Source organism: Mobula hypostoma, chromosome 5 (assembly GCF_963921235.1).
Source record: "Mobula hypostoma chromosome 5, sMobHyp1.1, whole genome shotgun sequence".
In the NCBI taxonomy this organism is placed as follows: Eukaryota; Metazoa; Chordata; class Chondrichthyes; order Myliobatiformes; family Myliobatidae; genus Mobula; species Mobula hypostoma.
This window is the reverse complement of record NC_086101.1, coordinates 33,819,249-33,843,401: the sequence shown is the minus strand read 5'-3', so window position 1 is coordinate 33,843,401 and position 24,153 is coordinate 33,819,249. Positions and strand designations below refer to the sequence as shown.

Here is a 24,153-nt window from a genome sequence, read left to right as displayed (position 1 = left end):
TGCCTCTTTCAATTGCATCAGCTCTTCATCTATCAGTTCTTGGTCATGGGATGCCAAAACCTCTTCAGCATCATCTTCGTCAACTTCCACAAGCCAAACTCACTTTGTCCTTACTTCGTTCACCACGATCGAAACGCTTCATTATGTCTAGTTTTACGCTAAGTGTAACACCCTTACGAGCTCTTTCAGGCTTTTCCAATACCTAAGAACTCATCTTGCAAACGGCTGCTCACAGGCACGTGTTTAAGCAATGCCGGCTAGAATGCCATTCCGAATCCGGGGGAGAGCGGCTGCTCGGGGCGCGCGCTGTTTTTCTTTTCACACGCTGCCTTTTTTCGTAACAGTGAAAACACCTTCTGTTAGCGAAAACAGGTAACTAATGTAGGTCTTTCGTAACAGTGAGGTTTCGTAAAGCGAACGTTCGAAAAGCAGGGGACACCTGTACAACATGAGGTCTCAGTTTACTGAAAAATGTTTGCCCATCTCTCTCATTCTGATTTCTTTCCCTCTCTTTCTTTCTCCTTGTCTTTCTCTCTTTCTGTATACCAGTTTCTCTGTACCCCTCTCTCTTTCTCTCTCTCTCTCAGTTGATATCCTCACCAGCTCCCTTTCTTTGTCTCTCTCTCCCTCCCCTTCTCTCTCTCTCTCTCTCTCCTTCTCTCTCTCTCCATCCTGCCTAACCACATTTTTCTCTTTCCCTCTCCACCCCTCTATTTCACCATCCCTCTCCTTTATTCTCTTTCTGTCATTCTCTCTCTCACACTCAGACCGCTGTCAAAGTTAGCAGGGACCGTGGATTACCGTGTTGTTGATATGTGGATTGCATAGCAAACATGCTCTGGGGTTGTTTGATATCAGAAGTCCAGGCAGTGGACTCCTGGGAGGCAGTGAGTGAGGAGACTGGGTTTTGGGAATCCGATCTCTATGTCATGCTGTTGGTTTCCATCTTTGACCACAGGGTGATCCAGGACTTCCGGGAAATCCTGGAACCCGGGCAACCTCAGGAACTCCAAGAACTACCTACTTGAAAGGAAACGCTGGAGAAAAGGTAAGCTCGCGACCTGGGAGCTATCACCTTGATCAGGTGGGACTGACCCGTGGCCAGGGGTGGTGAAAGGGTGATAGTGGGAATGAGGGAGCCTCATGCAACCTAGTCCACCCAGCCTGGTGACCTGACTCCTTGGCATTTGTGGGAGGGGCAGTACTGAGGGACCGTTACACTGTTGTTTTTACCAGTTTTCAGGTAGGCATTAAACTGAGGCCCCCTGTGCGTCCACCCCCCTGCACCCCGCCAATGAGGTGTATGAGACACACACCTGTTGAGTAGCAGAGATTTCCCTACTCTTGCCTTTCACTGGTGGAAGTGGTATCACCAGATTCTGGAATGGTTTCAGAAGACAGGAAAATGGCAAATGTCACTCCACTCTTCAAGAAGGGAGGGAGGCAAAAGGCAGAATATTATAGGCCCGTTTGCCTGACTTCAGTGGTTGGCAAAACGTCTCAGTCTATCGTTAAGGATGAAGTTCCAGGGTACTTGGAGGCACAGGATAAAATAGGTTCAAGTCAGTGTGGCTTCCTTCAGGGGAAATCTTGCCTGGCAAATCATTTGGAATTCTTTGAGGAAATAGCAGACAGGTTAGAGAGAGGAGAGTCAGTGGGTGTTCTTTACTGGTATTTTCAGAAGGCCTTTGACAAGGTGCTGCACAGGAGGCTGCTAGACAAAGTGGGAGTCCATGGTATTACAGGGAAGATACTAGCATGAATTAGAAGATTGCCTGAATGCCAAGCGGAAAAGAGTGGGAATAAAAGGGTCCGGTGAACAGTGGTGTTCTGCAGGGGTCAGTGTTGGGACCACTTCTTTTCAAGTTATACTGTAGTATGTTAATGATCTGGATGACAAAATTGTTGGTTTTGTGTCCAGGTTTGCAGATGATCCAAAGTTGGATGGAAGGAAGCAGTAAGTCTGAAGAAGGACTTGGACAGATTATGAGAATGGGCAAAGAAGTGGCAGATGGAATACAATGTAGGCATTTTACTAGAAGGAATAGACTACTTTTTCAACAGGGGGAAAATTCAGAAATTGGAGGTGCAAAAGGACTTGGGAGACCTAGTACAGGATTCCCTGAAGTTTAACTTGCAGGTTGAGTCGTTAGTAAGGAAGGCAAATGGAATGTTGGAGTCCATTTCAAGACATAACAACTGGTGGTATTTCAGAGTGGAAATTGCTAATACCAGGGGCATAATTTTAAGGTGGTTAGAGGAAGGTGTACAGGAGGATGTCAGAGGTAATATTTTTGACACAGAGAGTGGTAGGCATGTGGAACACCCTGCCAGCGTTGGTAGTGGAGGCAGATACATGAGGGATATTTGAGAAAGATAGGCTGAAGGATGATAGAAATATGGAGGGCTATGTAGAAAGGAAGGGTTAGGTTGGTCTTACAGTAGGTTAAAAGGTGGCTGCACTGTTCTATTTTCTATATATTTGTTGTTGCGGTACACTCCCGCAATCTGGCTCTGATGTACTGTATAAAACTGGTTCACCTACGGGCACTTGCTATAATGTTTCTTACCCAAACGTTGTCTGACGTCCAGGGTGGATCCTGTGGCGTTGTCTCCTATCGTTATGGTAACACAGGCAAATTCATTAATAGTGTTGGCACCTAGATCCCAATTGAAACATTGGGAAGGGAGGAGGGATATGAGACTTTAAACGGGGGTCCTGAATCAGGTCATTGCTACCCTTCTCCAGAACTCGTTCTCAGCCCCAACAGACACTCATTTCTAGAGAGAGAGAGAGAGATCTCAGGTTCCTGGACAACAAATCTATAACCACCTCTCATTTCTTCTTCAGGGTGAAAGAGGAGACCCAGGGTCTGAGGGAGAAGTTGGAAGTCCCGGGAGGCTGGTGAGTTTGTATTTCCAATACCATGGACTGGTCAAAGTGAAATGCAGAGTCTGTGCACTGGACAAGTGGCTTCCCAGCTCTCAGACTCTGTGGAGTAGGTCTGGGCTGTAGGAGGGCCAGGACCTCCTCCTGTTGAAGATTAATCATGTCTGCTTCATTGTTTTGTTCAGGGAGATCCAGGTCCAAAGGGCGAGAAAGGGGAAACGGGAGTGATGGGGTTACCAGGACCAAGGGTAAGGTGCTACCTGACATGGAGTCCAATAGGCACTTTTCCAAATCCACATTAGCCACAGATGTGAAGTTCTGACTTTTCTGTGTGATTCCAGGGCACCAGTGGTTTGGATGGATCTCCAGGTCGTGATGGGACATTAGTGAGTATCAGATCTATGTGGGAAACCCTCTGGGTTACCAAATCCACACAGACATGGACACACATGGACACACACACACTTTCTTTCTCTCTCTCTCTCTCTCTCTCTCTGTCTCTCGGGTGGTCACACAAACTTTATTTTGCACTTATGAAACGTCCTGGAACTTTGGCAGAACTGTCGGAGACCAGAAGATGCAGCTTGTCAGAACAGTTTTCTTTCTCAAAAATAATTACTGATGGAGCAATTCCACACCCTTGACATTTCTATGTCTGATTCACCAGGCATTGCTTTCCGGTTTTTTTTACACACAGAACTGGCCCTTTGGTCCGCAGTGTTGTGCCAACTCAACTGAGCTATTTAAACTAATCCATTCTGCCTGCACATGGTCCATGTCCCTCCATCCCTGCATATTCACCTGGCTATATAAGAGACTCTTAAATACCTCCGTTGTATCTGCCTCCACCTCCACCCCTGGCAGCACATCCCAGGTACCCACCACTCTCTGTGTAAAACGCGTGCCCCTCACATCGCCTTTGAACTTAACCCTTTTTTCCTCAAATGTGTCAACCTGGGATAAAGTTACTGGCCATCTACTCTAGCTATGCCTCTCATAATCTTATAAACTTCTGAGTAGTCTCCATAGTCTGTGTATGACTGGTGTACAACTGACCTGTGGCTGTTTCTGTGACCAGGGTCCTCCAGGCAACCCCGGTATTCCAGGATTTCCTGGCTGGCCTGGACTGAAGGTATTCCTCTTCCTTATTCCGAGCTTGTAGCGCCAATGCACAGGGTGATGTGAGCAAGGTGTGGGATCATGCTGTGTAGCATTTCCACCAGTAAATCCACTGCCAGACCTCATTGCTTGGTGTCCACACCGCCCGTGTGGCGGTCTGCAGTCATGGAGCGTGGCGCAGTTGGTGTGTGGGAGGCGGTTGTGGAAGCAGGGAGATGGGGGAGGAAGGTGGAGGATTTGGGAGGTGTGTAGGGTAGTGGGGATGAGTAGGTACAGGATGGGAGGTATAGAGGGGGATGATGGGGTTGTGCGGGGTGAGGTGTGTGGGGGGGTGCTTAGGTGGGGGATGGGATGATATGGGGGAAGTGTGGGTTGAGGAGTGTGGGGACGTGTAATGGGGTGTTGGTGTCTAGGGGAAGTGAGACTGCCCAGCCCAAATGTGTTGACCGTAAATGCATCAACCTGCCCTACCCCAACACCTCTCACTCTATCCTTCTGACTCCCTCCCCCCAGTGGGTTCTCCTATGAGCTCCCAAGATTGAACGGCAACCCCTCCCCAGTTGAGATTCCTTGGTTATTGTGGGGTGGTCCTGGAACTGGCCGGGTGTTTGCTAGGGGTCTAGTCCAGGGTTGGGTAGTGGTGTCCAGTGCCTCCCACCCTCACTCTCTGCCTCCTCTCTCCTTCAGGGTGAACGAGGAGACCCAGGTCTCCCTGGCAAGACCAGCATTTTTGACGGACTCATTCCCAAAGGTAGGCTGAATTTCAGATGGGGAAAACGTATAATGTGTGAAGAGATCACAAGACAACAAAGTTACACACCAGAATACAGGAACAGACCATTTGGCCTCTCAGACTATAATCTTGGCTGGTCATCAGGGTTCAGCCTTCTGTTCCAGCTCCCTCCTCCACCTGATTATCCTTCTAGCCCTAAGAGCTGTGCTGAACCTCCAGTATCTGTTCTCCCATTGCCTCCTGTGCTGGAGTTTTCACCGGGTGCAGAAAGTTCTCCACGGCCCCAAAACAGCCCAGCCCATATCCTTGGACGCTGACTCGATCATTGGGAACAACTTTCCTGCATCCTGTCTGCCCAGTCACGTCAGGTCAGCATGAGCTTCATTGGGGCACCCTCTCATTTGTAAATTGGGGCCCATCTGGCCCACTCTCTCTTCATACATTGGCCCATTGTCCCCAGAATCAGTGATCCCCCTCCATAGCAGAACGTCCCTCCTGAGATCAGGAGATCAGAACAACATCCACTCCTCAAAAATTCTGCAGATGCAAGAAATCCAGAGTAACACACACACAAAATGCTGGAGGAACTCAACAGGTCAGGCAGCATCTATTGAATGGAATCAACAGTTGACGTTTTGGGCTGAGACTTTCCATCAGGACTGCCAGTCCCAATGAAGGGTCTCGGCCCAAAGCATTGATTGTTTATTCCCTTCCATAGATGGTGTCTGACCTGCTGAGTTCCTCCAGAACTTTGTGTGTGTAACTCATTCCTCAAGCTGTTGACACACGAGGGCTCCTGCAAGGCACCTCTATCCCATACTCAATTCCTCTCACTGTGGAGACCAGACTATCAGTTGCATTTTTTTACAGACATTCAGGTAGTTGGTCTGCTTCCACTCCAGTGTGAACCCGTGGAGGTGAGTCTCAGGAGCTCCCATTCACCTCTCTGCAGCATTTTTGAGACGTGTTTTCAAATGACTGGCTCCACAGTAGCATGAAGGTTACCAACCTCCGGGGTTGTTCTTGTGTGGAGGACCCAGAAGGTCCAAGAAGTTGCTTAGGGATGTTGTTTATGCTCTACGCATGTTGGCCATGATCTCCATGGGAGACTCGCTCAGTCACGTTTCTGTTCCTGTCTCAAGGTCCGAAGGGTCAGCAGGGTCCAGCAGGAGATCGAGGAGAGTGGGGAGACGTAGGACCCACAGGGCCTCAGGGGCCCCAGGGTCCTCCTGGTGACACCAGCTACTATCGAGGTGAGGAAGTTGCCTTTAGACCTGAGCTAATACTCTAGGACCCTGGGCTGTGGCGTGGTGTCAGCCCCCATTCTAACCCCTGCACCACTAAACTGTTGACCAGGGCTTAGTTCTTGTTTGCTTATGATAAAATTTAGACAGTAGCAAAATAAAATATTTTGTGTTTCTCTTCATTCTTTGTTTCCTCTCCCCGATATCTCTCACTCTCTCTCCCTCCACCCTTTTCCCTACTCCCTCTCTCTCTCCTCTCTCTCCTCCCCTCTCTATCCCTCTCCCTCACTTGCATATGCATTCACCCTTTCTCTCCTCCCACCTTATATTCTCTTTTATTTTCTCTCCTTCCTTTCCTTCCATTTCCCTTTCTGGCCTTCCCGCCCACTGCTATTCTTTCTCTCCTGATTTTCTCTTTCTCCTTCTCTCCCCCATTTCCTCTCATCCATTCTCACTTGCTCTCACTCTCTCTCGCTCTATCTCCACCGCACTCTCTGTTGTTATCCCACCATCACTCTATTCCTCACAGTTACTCCCTCCCTCTCTCTTCCTCTCTTTCTTCCTCTCTCTACCCCTCTCTCTTTCCCTTTCTTTCTCACTGACCCCTTCACTGTCTAATTTGCCCAATGGACTTTATTCTTTTTTGGACAAAAATGACAACAGTTTTATTTTGCTTTTGAATTCAACTTTAAGTTAATTGAGATGGTTTAGGTCACAGCTGAGAGCGATCTAACAGAAGGGGTAGGAGCGGAGAACATTTCGGCACGGACTAGAAGGGCCGAGATGGCCTATTTCCGTGCTGTAATTGTTATATACCTGTGTAACTGATCTGCTGCACAAACCCCAGCTACAGAGCTGAGATACCACTGAATGGGACATCCGGGGGTAATGATTAACATCGATTTAACACAGCAAAGCCCACCTTGCCCTGGACATCCAAGCTTCTGGAAATCTGCAGCACCACGTACAAAACGCTGGAGGAACTCAACGGTTCAGACAGCATCCATGGAGGGAAATGTACAGCCGACATACCAAGTCGAGACCCTTCATCAGGACTGTTTGACTGTTCATTTCCCTCCATCCCTCCACCATTTTGTGTGTGTTCCACCTCAGCTTGGATAGATCGATATTCTCTCCTCACCCTCAAAGGCACCAGGAACTATCTGAAAGCTCAATGTAATTTTGTCATCATAAACTGTTTTTAAATATGTGGTTTAAAGTTCTTTAGAAGTTTCCAAACTGGGAACAAAGGGGAATCTCAGAGGAAAAAGGGGGGAAGTTGGTCTCCAGAACTGTTCATGTCTGCTTGTTATACTCGATACTTAACAGAGGGTGTGGGAAGTGAATGCTCAACTTCATCTGCCTCTTGTGTTCCCAATGTTCTTGTCATCATCCGTAGGCCGCCCCGGAGTTCCAGGGACACCAGGGTTCCGAGGATTTAAAGGATACAAAGGGGACAGGGGAGAGCCGGCTGTCCTGCCCGGATACCCAGGGTTTCTAGGTGCTCCGGGACCTCCGGGCTTACCTGGTCGCCCAGGTCCAGCGTCCTCTCCAGGTCAGTCACTGTCCTGTTCACAGCAGCCTCAGAAAATTTACAGCAAAAACTGAACTGTCCCGCGTTTACAACAAAAATCCTTTCTCTGATTTCCTCACCAGAGCTGATTGGGGATCCCGGGGAACCAGGAGACCAGGGCTACCCTGGTCAGAGGGGGCCAAGTGGAAACAAAGGTAAGCTGGGGCAAAATGTGTCAGGGGGCCCCTTCAGACAAAATATTCAGTGTCCCCTGAACGGGCAGCTCCCACACAGCAGAGAAGCCTTTGATCTGCAGCTTCTCCTTATCTACTCAAATATAAGCCAAACTGAATTCCTTCCATTAACCTCCTCAGCTGACCCCAGTTCTGTGCTTACAAGGGACACCACCCCAGATTCACCGGTGTCCAAGGGCGATGACCACAGATACCCGTCTCCAAGGGCTACAATCCCAGAACCGCTGCTCTCTGTGGGTGGTAAGACCATAAGACATAGGAGCAGAAATAGGCCATTCAGCCCATTGAGTCTACTCCTCCATTCCATCATGGCTGATCCCGGATCCCACTCCACCACATACACCTGCCTTCTTGCCATATCCTTTGCTGCCCTGGCCAATCAGGAAACTATCAACTTCCACCTTAAATAGACCCACAGACTTGGCCTCCATCGCAGTCTGTGACAGGGCATTCCACAGATTTGCTACTCTCACTAAAAAAAATCCTCTTCACCTCTGTTCTAAAGGGTCTCCCCTCAATTTAGAGGCTGTTCCCTCTAGTTCTGGATACCCCCACCATAGGAAACATCCTCTCAACATCCACCCTATCTAGTCCTTTCAACGTTTGGTAGATTTCAGTGAGATCCCCCTGCATTCTTCTAAATTCCAGTCAGTACAGGCCCAAAGCTGCCAAATGCTCCTCATATTCCCAGAATCATCCTCTGGATTCTCTCCAATGACAACACATCCTTTCTGGGATATTGGTCCCAAAACTGTTGACAATACTCTAAGTGTGACCTGACTAGTGTCTTATAAAGGCTCAGCATTATCTCCTTGCTTTTATACTCAATTCCCCTTGAAATAAATGCCAAAATTGCATTTACCTTCTTTACCACAGACTCAACCTGTAAATTAACCTGCTGGGTGTCTTGCACGAAGACCCCTAAGTCCCTCTGTACCTCTAATATTTGAACCTTCACCCCATTTAGATAATAGTCCGCACTAGTGTTCCTTTCACCAAAATGCATTGTCATACATTTCCTAACACTGTATTCCATCTGCCATGTTTTTGTCCATCCTTCCAATTTGTCTAAGTCCTGCTACAATCACATTGCTTCCTCAGCACTACCTACCCCTCCACCTATCTTCATATCATCCGCAAACTTTGCCACAAAGACACCAATTCCATTATCTAAATCACTGACAAACAGTGTGAAAACCACTGGTCCCTGAGGAACACCACTAGTCACCAGCAGCCGAGCAAAAAAGGCCCCTTTTATTCCCACTCACTACCTCCTGCCTGTCAGCCATTCCGCTATCCATGCCAGTATCTTTCCTGTAACACCATAGGGTTTTATCTTGTTAAGCAGCCTTTTGTGTGGCACCTTATCAAACACCTTCTGAAAATCCAAGTAAGTGACATTCACTGCCTCTCCTTTGTCCACCCTGCTTGTTAGTTCCTCAAAGAATTCTAAAAGATTTGTCAGGCAAGATTTCCCTTCACAGAAACCATGCTGACTTTGACTTATTTTATCATTAGTCTCCAAGTACTTTGAAACCTCATCCTTAATAATGGATTCCAACACTTTACCAACCACTGAGGTTAGGCTAACTGGCCTATAATTTCCTTTCTTTTGCCTGCCTCCCTCTTAAAGAGTGGATTGACATTTGCAATTTTCCAGTCCTCTGGGACCAAGACAGAATCAAGTGATTCTTGAAAGATCATGACCAATGCATCCATTATCTCTTCAGCGATCTCTTTCAGGACTCTGGGATATAGTCCATCTGACCCAGATGACTTATCCACCTTAAGACCCTTCAGTTTGCCTAGCACTTTTTCCTTTGAAATAGCAATGGCACTCACTCCTGCTCCCTGACACTTATGGACCTCTGGCACACTGTTAATGTCCTCTCACAGTGAAGACAGATGCAAAGTACCCATTAAGTTTGTCTGCCATTTCTTTGTCCCCCATTACTACCTCACCAGCATCATTTTCCAGTGGTCCAATATCGACTCTCACCTCCCTTTTATTCTTTATACAACTGCAAAAACTTTTGGTATCCTGCTTTATATTATTGGCTAGTTTGCCCTCATATTTCAACTTTTCCCTTCTTATAGCCTTTTGTTGGATTTTAAAAACTTCTCACTCACTTTTGCTACCTTATATGCCCTTTCCTTGGCTTTTATGCAGCCCTTAACTTCCTTTGTCAGCCATGGTTGCCTACCCCTGCCATTTGAGAACTTCTTCCTCTGTGGGATATATCCATCCTGCGCCTTGTGAACTATTCCCAGAAACTTCAGCCATCTCTGCACTGTCGTTGTCCCCGCCAATATCCTCCTCCAATCCACCTGGGCAAGCTCTTGTAATATCCTTTATTCCATTGCAATACAGATACATGTGTGTTATGCTTCTTCCTCTCAAACTGCAGTGTCCATCTCCTTCACCTCAGGCCCCATAACTCTGCTCCACACTCTGTTCCAGGCCTGAAGCCAGGACTTTGGGTCGGGGTGTTCCAGGGATGGGAGTCCAGTCAGGCCGCTGGAGGTAGACACTAGTCCCTAGCACTTTGAATCCATGGTTAACATCCTGACCCTTTATTCCCTGACTTCAGTCCTTACCCTCCAACCATGGAGTCTATGGTGCCCCAGAGTGGTTCATCTCGGGGTGGGAGCAGCAGGGGTTCCTTCCCGTGAAGGCCATTGACCCCCCATGCACCCTCAGACCAAAGACCAGGAGGTCCATTCCACTGTGGGCCTCATCAGCCCCTCAGACTGAGGGCCAGGAAGCTCTTCCTCTTTCAGTCTGCACAAGCCCTTCCATCCCACCAGCCCGCTCTCTTCCGCAGGAGAAGCTGGACTCTGTGCCTGCACAACCAGGGACGTTGCGCCACCTGGACATCCTGGTCTCATCGGGTTTCCTGGAATTCCCGGGATATATGGAACCACAGGTCCCCTGGGAGATGAAGGAACTCCAGGACTGGGCGGAATTCCCGGAGTTTCTGTAAGTATCACCAGATGGGGGGGGGGGTGCGGGGTGGCAGAGACCATGCACAGGGTCAGGGGTCACGGACAGGGTTTGGTCATGGGGTGGCAGGGATCATGCACAGGGTAAGGGGTCACGGACAGGGTTTGGTCATGGGGTGACAGAGATCATGCACAGGGTCAGGGGTCACGGACAGCGTTTGGTCATGGGGTGGCAGGGACCATGCACAGGGTAAGGGGTCACGGACAGGGTTTGGTCATGGGGTGACAGAGATCATGCACAGGGTAAGGGGTCACGGACAGGGTTTGGTCATGGGAGGGCAGGGACCATGCACAGGGTACGGGGTCACAGACAGAGTTTGGTCACGGGGTGACAGGGATCATGCACAGGGTCAGGGGTCACAGACAGGGTTTGGTCATGGGGTGGCAGGGATCATGCACAGGGTAAGGGGTCACGGACAGGGTTTGGTCATGGGGTGACAGGGATCATGCACAGGGTAAGGGGTCACGGACAGGGTTTGGTCATGGGGTGGCAGGGATCATGCACAGGGTAAGGGGTCACGGACAGGGTTTGGTCATGGGGTGGCAGGGATCATGCACAGGGTACGGGGTCACAGACAGAGTTTGGTCATGGGGTGACAGGGATCATGCACAGGGTAAGGGGTCACAGACAGGGTTTGGTCACGGGGTGACAGGGATCATGCACAGGGTAAGGGGTCATGGACAGGGTTTGGTCATGGGAGGGTAGGGATCATGCACAGGGTAAGGGGTCACAGACAGGGTTTGGTCACGGGGTGACAGGGATCATGCACAGGGTAAGGGGTCACGGACAGGGTTTGGTCATGGGAGGGTAGGGATCATGCACAGGGTAAGGGGTCACAGACAGAGTTTGGTCATGGGGTGACAGGGATCATGCACAGGGTAAGGGGTCACAGACAGGGTTTGGTCACGGGGTGACAGGGATCATGCACAGGGTAAGGGGTCACGGACAGGGTTTGGTCATGGGAGGGTAGGGATCATGCACAGGGTACGGGGTCACAGACAGAGTTTGGTCATGGGGTGACAGGGATCATGCACAGGGTAAGGGGTCACGGACAGGGTTTGGTCATGGGAGGGTAGGGATCATGCACAGGGTAAGGGGTCACAGACAGGGTTTGGTCACGGGGTGACAGGGATCATGCACAGGGTAAGGGGTCACGGACAGGGTTTGGTCATGGGAGGGTAGGGATCATGCACAGGGTAAGGGGTCACAGACAGAGTTTGGTCATGGGGTGACAGGGATCATGCACAGGGTAAGGGGTCACGGACAGGGTTTGGTCATGGGAGGGTAGGGATCATGCACAGGGTAAGGGGTCATGGAGAAGGTTTGGTCATGGGGTGACAGGGATCATGCACAGGGTAAGGGGTCACGGACAGGGTTTGGTCATGGGAGGGTAGGGATCATGCACAGGGTAAGGGGTCACGGACAGGGTTTGGTCATGGGAGGGTAGGGATCATGCACAGGGTAAGGGGTCATGGAGAAGGTTTGGTCATGGCGCGGTAGACGGTGTCAGAGGTTATACTAAGAGCTAATTTCACAGTTGAGTCAGAGTTCATGGACAGGGTTGGTTTATGATCACAGACAATGTCAAAGGGTCACAGACAGGGTCAGAAGGTTACAGACAGGTTCAGTGTACTGGACCAGATAAGGTGGGGTCAAGGACAGGGTCAGGAGACATGGACAATGACACAAACAGGGTCAGAAGGGGCCCTGGACTAAATCAGGGATCACAGACAGGATCAGAAATAATGGACTGGGTTGGATGGAGTCAAGGAAAGAATCGGGGGATGAGGACAAGGTCACAGGATCAGCAACCTGCCCAGTCATCACCAGGTGCTGATTCCCAGTCTGACTGCACAGGGGTGAGGGTTCAGGTCCACAACATCTCTGGGGCTCGGGGAGGGTTTTCACCACAGCTCTGTGTATTTATCTCTGGCTGTGACTGGCACCCGAGAGGTAACAGATGGTTGTCTCTCTCTGCCACAGGGTGAGCCCGGGGACCCTGGTGCTCCTGGCCCAAAGGGGCAGAAGGGCGAATCCATCTTCATCTCCACCATCAGCACCAAAGGTAGGGGGCAGCTCAGCCAGCCTCAGACAGAGGGGGCAGGAGGAGAGGGGGAGGGATGAGGGCGAGGATGAGCTGATGGGTGAGGGGTTGTGGTTATGGGTGGTGGGTGTGGGTGTGGTTTGTGTGGCAGAAGGGTGTGGATGAGACGATGAAGGGTGGGGATGAGACGATGAGGGGTGGGGATGGGGAGGGGCGTGAGGGGTGTGGGTCTGTGGGTGGGGATGTGGAGGGCGTGAATGGTGTTGGTCAGTGGGTGGGGATGGGGAGGGGTGTGAGGGGTGTGAGTCAGTGGGTGGGGATGGGGAGGGGTGTGGGGGGTGTGGGTGGGGATGGGGAGGGGAGTGAGGGGTGTAGGTCAGTGGGTGGGGATGGGGAGGGGCTTGAGGGGTGTGGGTGGGGATGGGGAGGGGAGTGAGGGGTGTGGGTCTGTGGGTGGGGATGTGGCGGGCGTGAATGGTGTTGGTCAGTGGGTGGGGATGGGGAAGGGTGTGAGGGGTGTGAGTCAGTGGGTGGGGATGGGGAGGGGTGTGAGGGGTGTGGGTGGGGATGGGGAGGGGTGTGAGGGGTGTGGGTCAGTGGGTGGGGATGGGGAGGGGTGTGAGGGGTGTGGGTGGGGATGGGGAGGGGAGTGAGGGGTGTGGGTCTGTGGGTGGGGATGTGGAGGGCGTGAATGGTGTCGGTCAGTGGGTGGGGATGGGGAGGGGTGTGAGGGGTGTGGGTCAGTGGGTGGGGATGGGGAGGGGTGTGAGGGGTGTGGGTGGGGATGGAGGGGGCGTGAGGGGTGTGGGTCAGTGGGTGGGGATGGGGAGGGGTGTGAGGGGTGTGGGTGGGGATGGGGAGGGGTGTGAGGAGTGTGGGTCAGTGGGTGGGGATGGGGAGGGGCTTGAGGGGTGTGGGTGAGGATGGAAAGGGCGTGAGGGGTGTGGGTCAGAGGGTGGGGATGGGGAGGGCCTTGAGGGGTGTGGGTGGGGATGGAGGGGGCGTGAGGGGTGTGGGTCAGAGGGTGGGGATGGGGAGGGGTGTGAGGGGAGTGGGTCTGGAGATGGGGAGGAGCGTGAGGGGAGTGGGTCTGGAGATGGGGAGGGGCGTGAGGGGTGTGGGTGGGGATGGAGAGGGGCGTGAGGGGTGTAGGTCAGTGAGTGGGGATGGGAAGGGGTGTGGGTCAGTGGGTGGGGATGAGGATGAGTGTGAGGGGTGTGGGTCAGTGGGTGGGAATGAGGAGGGGCGTGAGGGGTGTGGGTCAGTGGGTGGGGATGGGGAGTGGCGTGGAGAAAGGGTAAGGATACAGACGGGCGAGGGCAGTGGGGATGGGGAGAATGAGGGGGATGGGGAGGGTGATGGGGGTGGGGAAGGGGATATTGAGGGGGATGGGGAGGGTGAGGGGGGTGGGGATGGGGAGATTCAGGGAGACGGGGAGGGTGAGGGGAGTGAGGATGGGGAGATTGAGGGGGATGGGGGTGGGGATGGGGAGAATGAGGGGGATGGGGAGGGTGACGTGGGTGGGGATGGGGAGATTGTGGGGGATGGGGAGGGTGATGGGGGTGGGGATGGGGAGATTGAGGGGGACGGGGAGGGTGATGGGATTGAGGATGGGGAGATTGAGGGGGATGGGGAGGGTGATGGGGGTGGGGATGGGGAGATTGAGGGGGATGGGGAGGGTGGTGGGGGTGTGGATGGGGAGAATGAGGGTGATGGGGGTGGGGAAGGGGAGATTGAGAGGGATGGGGAGGGTGATGGGGGTGGGGATGGGGAGATTGAGGGGGACGGGGAGGGTGATGGGGGTGGGGATGGGGAGATTCAGGGGGACGGGGAGGGTGATGGGAGTGAGGATGGGGAGATTGAGGGAGATGGTGGTGGGGATGGGGAGAATGAGGGGGATGGGGAGGGTGATGTGGGTGGGGATGGGGAGATTGAGGGGGACGGGGAGGGTGATGGGGTGGGGATGGGGAGATTGTGGGGGATGGGGAGGGTGATGGGGGTGGGGATGGGGAGATTGAGGGGGATGGGGAGGGTGATGGGAGTGAGGATGGGGAGATTGAGGGGGATGGGGAGGGTGGTGGGGGTGTGGATGGGGAGAATGAGGGTGATGGGGAGGGTGATGGGGGTGTGGATGGGGAGAATGAGGGTGATGGGGAGGGTGATGGGGGTGGGGGTGGGGAGATTGAGGGGACGGGGAGGGTGATGGGGTGTGGATGGGGAGAATGAGGGTGATGGGGAGGGTGATGGGGGTGGGGGTGGGGAGATTGAGGGGGACGGGGAGGGTGATGGGGTGTGGATGGGGAGAATGAGGGTGATGGAGAGGGTGATGGGGGTGGGGATGGGGAGAATGACGGGGATGGGGAGGGTGGTGGGGGTGATGGGGAGAATGAGGGGGACGGGGAGGGGGGTGGGGATGGGGAGAATGAGGGTGATTGGGAGGGTGATGGGGGTGGGGATGGGGAGATTGAGGGGGATGGGGAGGGTGATGGGGAGATTGAGGGGGACAGGGAGGGTGATGGGGTGAGGATGGGGAGATTGAGGGGGATGGGGAGGGTGGTGGGGGAGTGGATGGGGAGAATGAGGGTGATGGGGGTGGGGATGGGGAGATTGAGGGGGATGGGGAGGGTGGTGGGGGTGGGGATGGGGAACAGGAGAGTGAAGGGGATGGAGAGTTAGTGGGTGGGGACGGGGAGAGTCAGAGGGGTGAGGATGGGTAGAGGGAGGGTTTAGGGACATAGAGGGGTGGGTGAATGGGGGCAGGGAGGGTGGATGTGGGGATGGAGGTGGGTGAATGGGGGCAGGGAGGGTGGATATGGGGATGGAGCTGGGTGAAGGGGGTTGCTGACGAGGGAGGTGGGCGACATGAGGTAGGTAGGATACGGAGTGGAGTTGTCATGCAACAGGGCGTACCTGCCGAGGGGAGCCTTAGTGGGTGGAGTTGCCCTTCCAAGTGAGGGGAAAATACAAATGGGATTTTATCAGATGTGTACTTGATAGTCAGCATTTGGCCGATGGGCTGTCTCCAAGCTGTGTGACTCTGGGACTCCGCATCTCTACCCCATTAGTTCAGGGTGTGAGTTCTGCGAAACTCTGCTCTCTGCCTCTGAAGCCAGACACTGGCTGTCACTAGAAAATACTCAACAGGTCAGGCAGTATGTGTGGAGGGAGGAACACAGGGAACCAATAACCCAACGCCAGCAGCAGTGACACGGCCAGTGTCCACAGTACGGCAGGGGCTAGCATAACGTAATTACAGTGCCAGCGACCCGGGTTCAATTCCCACCGCTGTCTGTAAGGAGCTTGTACTTCCTCATGTGACTGTAAGGCCAAGGCCTTCCTCCCACACTCCAAACTCGTACGGGTTAGTAGGTTAGTTCCTCACACGGCTATAATTCTCTGGTCCAAAGGGCCAGTTAGCATGGTGAATGTAATTCAGAATGTACAACACTGACAGATGGAAAGATCAGTCAGGGTTGGACAAGGTCATCATACACTTGCAGAGAACCTCGATCTGTGAGAGACTTTTTTTTTTGAGGTGTGAGTGGGAGGCAAATGGGAGCCACTAGATGGGAGGGGGTGGGGGAGGGGGCCCGGTGCGGTGGGGCTTGGACTTTGAGTTGTTTATGCATCGTACTCGGGGAGAGGGGTATGGGGGGGGGCAAAAAATTGGACATGGGAAGGGTTTTCCATTAGCTGAGGCCTCGAGCCCCAGGGGTCACTGCTTCCGGAGGACCAGTAGGATGCAGGACTAGTCTGGGGGCTTCTGGAGGAATGGCTGTGAGGGTGAGCGACTGAGGGAACCGTTTTGAGCGGCCGAACATCCTCGTCCAGCTTCGAGGTCACGACAGAGGCCGGGTGAAGGCTTCAGCAAGTGACCTTCCATCAGAATGCTGACGTGCGGCTTCTGTTTGTGAAGGTGCGAAAGGGGACATAGGAGAACCTGGTCTGACTGGGGCTCCTGGAAGACCCGGAACTCCAGGAAAGGATGGAAGACCCGGGAGGCAAGGAGAACTGGGACGTCCTGTGAGTATAATTGACCCTATTTAAGGAGCCAAGAGTGTGTAATCACCCCTGAACTGTGATCTCCACCCGGGCCCCAGTGTGTGTAATCACCCCTGAACCCAGTGTGTGTAATCACCCCTGAACTGTGATCTCCACCCGGGCCCCAGTGGGTGTAATCACCCCTGAACTGTGATCTCCACCCGGGCCCCAGTGGGTGTAATCACCCCTGAACTGTGATCTCCACCCGGGCCCCAGTGGGTGTAATCACCCCTGAACTGTGATCTCCACCCGGGCCCCAGTGGGTGTAATCACCCCTGAACTGTGATCTCCACCCGGGCCCCAGTGGGTGTAATCACCCCTGAACTGTGATCTCCACCCGGGCCCCAGTGGGTGTAATCACCCCTGAACTGTGATCTCCACCCAGACCCCAGTATGTGATTGGGATTGAGACCCTCCTGGAAGGCTGGAGATCTGTGTACAAACTATTGAATTTATTCCAGTGTACTGTTCTGTGCAGCAGCCTCCACTCCCTGTCCCCTAAGTACAAAGGAAGTCCTTCCTGTAAAGGGACTTCCACTGTGGACCAACGTCTGAATCACTTCCTCATTCTCCTAACGGCGTTCCCTGCCCTTGTCTGACCTGTCACCCCCTACTCCCCGAATTACTGGACACCCTTCCCGTGGGAGTGATGAACAGTGGGAGATTGCTGGGGCGGTGGCGGGATCAGGACACGGGTACTGAACCATGTTACCTCATCTCTACCCCTACCCTTTCCTGCCCTTGCCCCCTACCTCTTGCTCCTCACAGCCCACTACTCCCTCAAGCTCAGTTTTACCCTACCCCACCTACCAGGCCTGTCAGGCTCCCACCCCCTGTAAACGGCGAAGAGTTCCTCTGGACCTGTGGGAATGCAGGTTTTGTGTGTTGAAGTATGAAGTTCCTTTTGCTCCCTCTGCTCACGTATCTGATGTTTCAGGGTGAAGCACAGAGAGGACCCTCTGGTGACCCAGGGACCCCAGGCGCTCGTGGCAGGAAGGGATTGCCGGGATTCCCAGGCACACCTGGGCTAGTATTCCAAGGCCCCAATGGGAGTCCAGGGCTGCCTGGAGACATCGGAGCCGAAGGTGTCCCTGGAACAGAAGGTTATCCAGGTGAACCAGGTGACCCAGGTAAGTGTGTCCAACCCCAATATGTCTCTGGGGCGGTAGTCACCCATGGTATGGGTGTGACCACTAGCATGCGATGTTGGGTAGTCGGCGAGGGGCTGTGCCTGTCCCAGCACTGACCACACGGTGCCACGCTGAGGTCATAGTCCGACCAGCACTGACCACACGGTGCCACACTGAGGTCATGGTCCGACCAGCACTGACCACACGGTGCCACACTGAGGTCATGGTCCGACCAGCACTGACCACACGGTGCCACACTGAGGTCATGGTCCGACCAGCACTGACCACACGGTGCCACGCTGAGGTCATAGTCCGACCAGCACTGACCACACGGTGCCACACTGAGGTCATGGTCCGACCAGCACTGACCACACGGTGCCACACTGAGGTCATAGTCCGACCAGCACTGACCACACGGTGCCACGCTGAGGTCATGGTCCGACCAGCACTGACCACACGGTGCCACACTGAGGTCATGGTCCGACCAGCACTGACCACACGGTGCCACGCTGAGGTCATGGTCCGACCAGCACTGACCACACGGTGCCACACTAAGGTCATGGTCCGACCAGCACTGACCACACGGTGCCACACTGAGGTCATGGTCCGACCAGCACTGACCACACGGTGCCACACTAAGGTCATGGTCCGACCAGCACTGACCACACGGTGCCACACTGAGGTCATGGTCCGACCAGCACTGACCACACGGTGCCACACTAAGGTCATGGTCCGACCAGCACTGACCACACGGTGCCACACTGAGGTCATGGTCCGACCAGCACTGACCACACGGTGCCACACTGAGGTCATGGTCCGACCAGCACTGACCACACGGTGCCACACTGAGGTCATGGTCCGACCAGCACTGACCACACGGTGCCACACTGAGGTCATGGTCCGACCAGCACTGACCACACGGTGCCACACTAAGGTCATGGTCCGACCAGCACTGACCACACGGTGCCATACTGAAGTCATGGTCCGACCAGCACTGACCACACGGTGCCACACTAAGGTCATGGTCCGACCAGCACTGACCACACGGTGCCACACTAAGGTCATAGTCTGACCAGCACTGACCACACGGTGCCACACTAAGGTCATGGTCCGACCAGCACTGACCACACGGTGCCACACTAAGGTCATAGTCTGACCAGCACTGACCACACGGTGCCACACTAAGGTCATGGTCCGACCAGCACTGACCACACGGTGCCACACTAAGGTCATGGTCCGACCAGCACTGACCACACGGTGCCACACACCTTGAGGTCATGGTCCGACCAGCACTGACCACACGGTGCCACACTAAGGTCATGGTCCGACCAGCACTGACCACACGGTGCCACGCTGAGGTCATGGTCCGACCAGCACTGACCACACGGTGCCACACTGAGGTCATGGTCCGACCAGCACTGACCACACGGTGCCATACTGAGGTCATGGTCCGACCAGCACTGACCACACGGTGCCACACTAAGGTCATGGTCCGACCAGCACTGACCACACGGTGCCACACTTAGGTCATAGTCCGACCAGCACTGACCACACGGTGCCACACTAAGGTCATGGTCCGACCAGCACTGACCACACGGTGCCACACTAAGGTCATAGTCTGACCAGCACTGACCACACGGTGCCACACTAAGGTCATGGTCCGACCAGCACTGACCACACGGTGCCACACTAAGGTCATAGTCTGACCAGCACTGACCACACGGTGCCACACTAAGGTCATGGTCCGACCAGCACTGACCACACGGTGCCACACTAAGGTCATGGTCCGACCAGCACTGACCACACGGTGCCACACACCTTGAGGTCATGGTCCGACCAGCACTGACCACACGGTGCCACACTAAGGTCATGGTCCGACCAGCACTGACCACACGGTGCCACGCTGAGGTCATGGTCCGACCAGCACTGACCACACGGTGCCACACTGAGGTCATGGTCCGACCAGCACTGACCACACGGTGCCATACTGAAGTCATGGTCCGACCAGCACTGACCACATGGTGCCACACTGAGGTCATGGTCCGACCAGCACTGACCACACGGTGCCATACTGAAGTCATGGTCCGACCAGCACTGACCACACGGTGCCACACTGAGGTCATGGTCCGACCAGCACTGACCACACGGTGCCACACTGAGGTCATGGTCCGACCAGCACTGACCACACGGTGCCATACTGAAGTCATGGTCCGACCAGCACTGACCACACGGTGCCACACTAAGGTCATGGTCCGACCAGCACTGACCACATGGTGCCACACTAAGGTCATGGTCCGACCAGCACTGACCACACGGTGCCACACTAAGGTCATGGTCCGACACTCACCCTGCCTCAGCATGGTCCCACACCGGCCGCTTCCAGTACTGACCAGGATCCCGTATCATCAGCGCAGTCCCACGCCAAGTACACAGTCCCACACCAAGTGCGCAGTCCCACACCGAGTGCACTGTCCCACACTGAGTACACAGTCCCACACCGAGTACACTGTCCCACACTGAGTATACTGTCCCATGCTGAGTACACAGTCCCACGCTGAGTACGCAGTCCACACTGACCCTACCTCAGCACAGTCCCACACTGAGTACACAGTCCCACACTGAGTGCACAGTCCCACACTGAGTGCGCAGTCCCACATCGAGTGCGCAGTCCCACACCGAGTACGCAGTCCCACACTGAGTGCGCAGTCCCACACTGAGTGCGCAGTCCCACATCGAGTGCGCAGTCCCACACCGAGTACGCAGTCCCACACTGAGTGCACAGTCCCACACTGAGTACACAGTCCCACATCGAGTGCGCAGTCCCACACTGAGTACACAGTCCCACACTGAGTGCACAGTCCCACACTGAGTGCGCAGTCCCACATCGAGTGCGCAGTCCCACACTAAGTACACAGTCCCACACTGAGTACACTGTCCCATGCTGAGTACACAGTCCCACACCGAGTGCGCAGTCCCACATCGAGTGCGCAGTCCCACACTGAGTACACAGTCCCACACTGAGTACGCAGTCCACACTGACCCTACCTCAGCACAGTCCCACACTGAGTGCACAGTTCCACATGGAGTACACAATCCCACAATGAACACGTGATCGCACACTGAGCGCATTCCCACACTGACCCCATCTCAGCACAGTCCCACACTAAGCACCTTCCCATACTGTTTTGTTCTCTCTCTGCAATGACCTGCCCCTGATCTGCCAACGGTGTTGCCTCTGAGATGGCTGTGTGGTCCCCAGCAGCCTGCACCATCTGACAGACTGGGCTCAGACAGCTCCCCGGGCAAGAGGCTGTAGGGATCATCCTGCTATGTGTCAGAGACACCCACCGCACCCTCCCCAAAGGGAGAACACTGCCAAAGGAGTCTTCCACAAACACCAAGTGTCCAGCCTCTGGTACCTGTGTCAGAACATGACCTCCAAAAAAAACTCCCTTTACCTGGGGAAGGAATTTATTTTCCTCTCCTGCTCTGAGCGGCTGGCACCTTACTTTGAGAACCGGTCCTGGGTTCTCAACACCCTAAGCAGTGAAGCATCATCCCTGCATCCAGAGCTATCAACTTCACAAAATGTTACAGGGTCTGGCATAGAAACAGGCCCTTTGGGGCAATAGACAATAGACAATAGACAATAGACAATAGGTGCAGGAGTAGGCCATTCGGCCCTTCGAACCAGCACCGCCATTCACTGTGATCATGGCTGATCATCCACTATCAGTATCCAGTTCCTGCCCTATCCCCATAACCTTTGATTCCGCTATCTTTAAGAGCTCTATCCATCTCTTTTTTGAAAGCATCCAGAGACTTGGCCTCCACAGCCTTCTGGGGCAGAGCATTCTATATATCCACCACTCTCTGGGTGAAAAAGTTTTTCCTCAACTCCGTTCTAAATGGCCTACCCCTTATTCTTAAACTATGGCCTCTGGTTCTGGACTCACCCATCAGAGGGAACATGCTTCCTGCCTGCAGCGTGACCAATCCCTTAATAATCTTATATGTTTCAATAAAATCCCCTCTCAGCCTTCTAAATTCCAGAGTATACAAGCCCAGTCGCTCCAATCTTTCGACATATGAAAGTCCCACCATCCCGGGAATTAACCTTGTGAACCTACGCTGCACTCCCTCAACAGCAAGAATGTCCTTCCTCAAATTTGGAGACCAAAACTGCACACAATACTCCAGGTATGGTCTCACCAGGGCCCTGTACAGCTGCAGAAGGACCTCTTTGTGCTTATACTCAATTCCCCATGCTGAACCTGATGCCCATTGACAGTAATGCCACCTGCCTGCTTTAGACCCCTGTTCCTACCCTGTGAGTGCTTCCACGTCCACCACCTCCCTTGGCAGCCCCTCCAGAGGCCCCCTCCCCAGTCTCTGCAGCCCCCCCCCACTTTGCCCAACCCCCGGTTTAGTCAGCAGCTAGAGGAGGTTACAGGGGTAGGTCCCCGCTTTACTTTTGGAAATTTGAAAGCAGGAATGGGAATTGTCTGATCAAAGTGTTGTTGGACATCGGGAGCAGTGTGATGAGGGAGGTGTATGACCTACCGCCTAGATCAGTAATACACCTTGGCTCAACCCTGGACTATTTGCCTGTACTTGGCCCATAAGACCATGGCATAGGAACTGAATTAAGCTGTTTGGCCCAACGAGAGGGCTCTGCCATTCCATCGTAGTTGATTTACTATCTCTCTCAACACCATTCACCTGCCTTCTCCGCATCACCTTTGCCACCCTTACTAAGTACAATCTATGAACCTCTGATTTAAATATATCCAGTGGCCTGGCCTCCACTGCCTGCTGGGGCAATGAGTTCCACAGATTCACCACCCTCTGGCTAAAGAAATTCCTCCTCATCTCTGTCCTAAATGGATGTCCCTCTATTCAGAGTCTGTGCCTTCTGTTCCTAGACCCCCTTCATGATAGGAAACATCCTCTCCACCTCTACTCTATCTGGGCCTTTCAACTGGTTTCAAAGAGATCCCCACTCATTCTCCTAAACTCCAGCGAGTACAGGCCCAGAGCCATCAAACGCTCCTCAAACCTTAAGCCTTTCATTCCTGGGATCATTTTCATGAACAACCTCCCCATATCACTCTAAACCTCTTCTATCCATTAATCAAATGTCTTTTAATCATTATTATTGTGTCCACCTTAATCACTTCCTCTGGCAGCTTCTCCCAGATGCCAGCTTCTGCGTAACGAAGTTGCCCCTTGGTTTTCCTTTTATCTCTTTGAATATTTTTATTGATATTATATAAATTGCATGAATACAAATACAAAATTCATAAGGATACAAGTAAATAATATGGATTACATTACATTTAAATCACAGTAATATGATCCCGGTATCCCATATTCCAAATCAATCATGTAGAAAAAAAGATTGAATTATGAAATGAAATAAAATAAAATAGTCGTATTTCATTTAAAAAAAATCTATCCCCACTACCAAAATGAGCTGGTTAGTGAAAAAAAAGAGAAGAAAAAAGAAAAATAACTTACCATATGATATAATAATAATGGCTCAGATCCATACTTTAATAACAGTTCAGAGATTATGGAAGTAATTCAGAAAGGGTCCCCATAACATTAGAAAATCATGTTTAGAATCAGAGATCGAACAACTAATCTTCTCTAGATCAAGGCACAACATAACATCAGATAGCCATAGGTTTTCCTTTTAAAGCTTTCTCCTCCCACTTTAAACCAATTCCCTCTAGTTTCTGGTTCCTTTTCCTTGGGAAAAAGACTGTGTGTTTCACCCCTTCTGTGCCCCTCGTGATTTTATACAGCTCTATTAGGTCACCCCTCAGTCTCATGTGCTCCAAGGAATAAAGTCTTAGCCTGCCCAACGTCACCTTCCAACTCATCCTCTGTCACTGAATCCCCAGATGTGTTAAATTAATTTCTCCACTTCTTCCACGGAGATTCGGGTTCGGAAATAGGGCTGGCCGATTCTCCCTAGCTGCAGAATAGACTGTGAAGTGCTCAGGGAACATGTTTGAGACTTTTGTTTACAAGCCTGTGTTGATGAGAGATTATCACAGTCTCCAGCATCACCTGTAGCTCAGTGTAATCCTTGTGTCCTGTCTGTTTAAACAGCTGCGGAGTGCCCCACGGAGCCGGAAGCATGGAGGGGAGAAGGGGATTACCTAGCAGGTAA

General features: G+C 52.9%; 1 protein-coding gene across 4 annotated transcripts in view; it reads left to right on the top strand.

The window, feature by feature from the left end:
* The window catches only part of LOC134346743 (collagen alpha-6(IV) chain-like), a 182,010-nt gene that overhangs the window by 104,964 nt on the left and 52,893 nt on the right, over positions 1–24,153 (top strand). For all 4 annotated transcript variants that reach the window (XM_063048336.1, XM_063048335.1, XM_063048337.1 and 1 more), the window contains exons 13-26: positions 959–1,048; positions 2,852–2,905; positions 3,076–3,138; positions 3,232–3,276; positions 3,969–4,022; positions 4,697–4,760; positions 5,885–5,995; positions 7,386–7,541; positions 7,643–7,714; positions 10,579–10,733; positions 12,741–12,822; positions 16,718–16,824; positions 17,780–17,972; positions 24,093–24,149. In XM_063048336.1, coding sequence (XP_062904406.1) covers positions 959–1,048; positions 2,852–2,905; positions 3,076–3,138; positions 3,232–3,276; positions 3,969–4,022; positions 4,697–4,760; positions 5,885–5,995; positions 7,386–7,541; positions 7,643–7,714; positions 10,579–10,733; positions 12,741–12,822; positions 16,718–16,824; positions 17,780–17,972; positions 24,093–24,149 — 1,303 coding nt within the window. The remainder of the gene's footprint in view (positions 1–958; positions 1,049–2,851; positions 2,906–3,075; positions 3,139–3,231; positions 3,277–3,968; positions 4,023–4,696; positions 4,761–5,884; positions 5,996–7,385; positions 7,542–7,642; positions 7,715–10,578; positions 10,734–12,740; positions 12,823–16,717; positions 16,825–17,779; positions 17,973–24,092; positions 24,150–24,153) is intronic.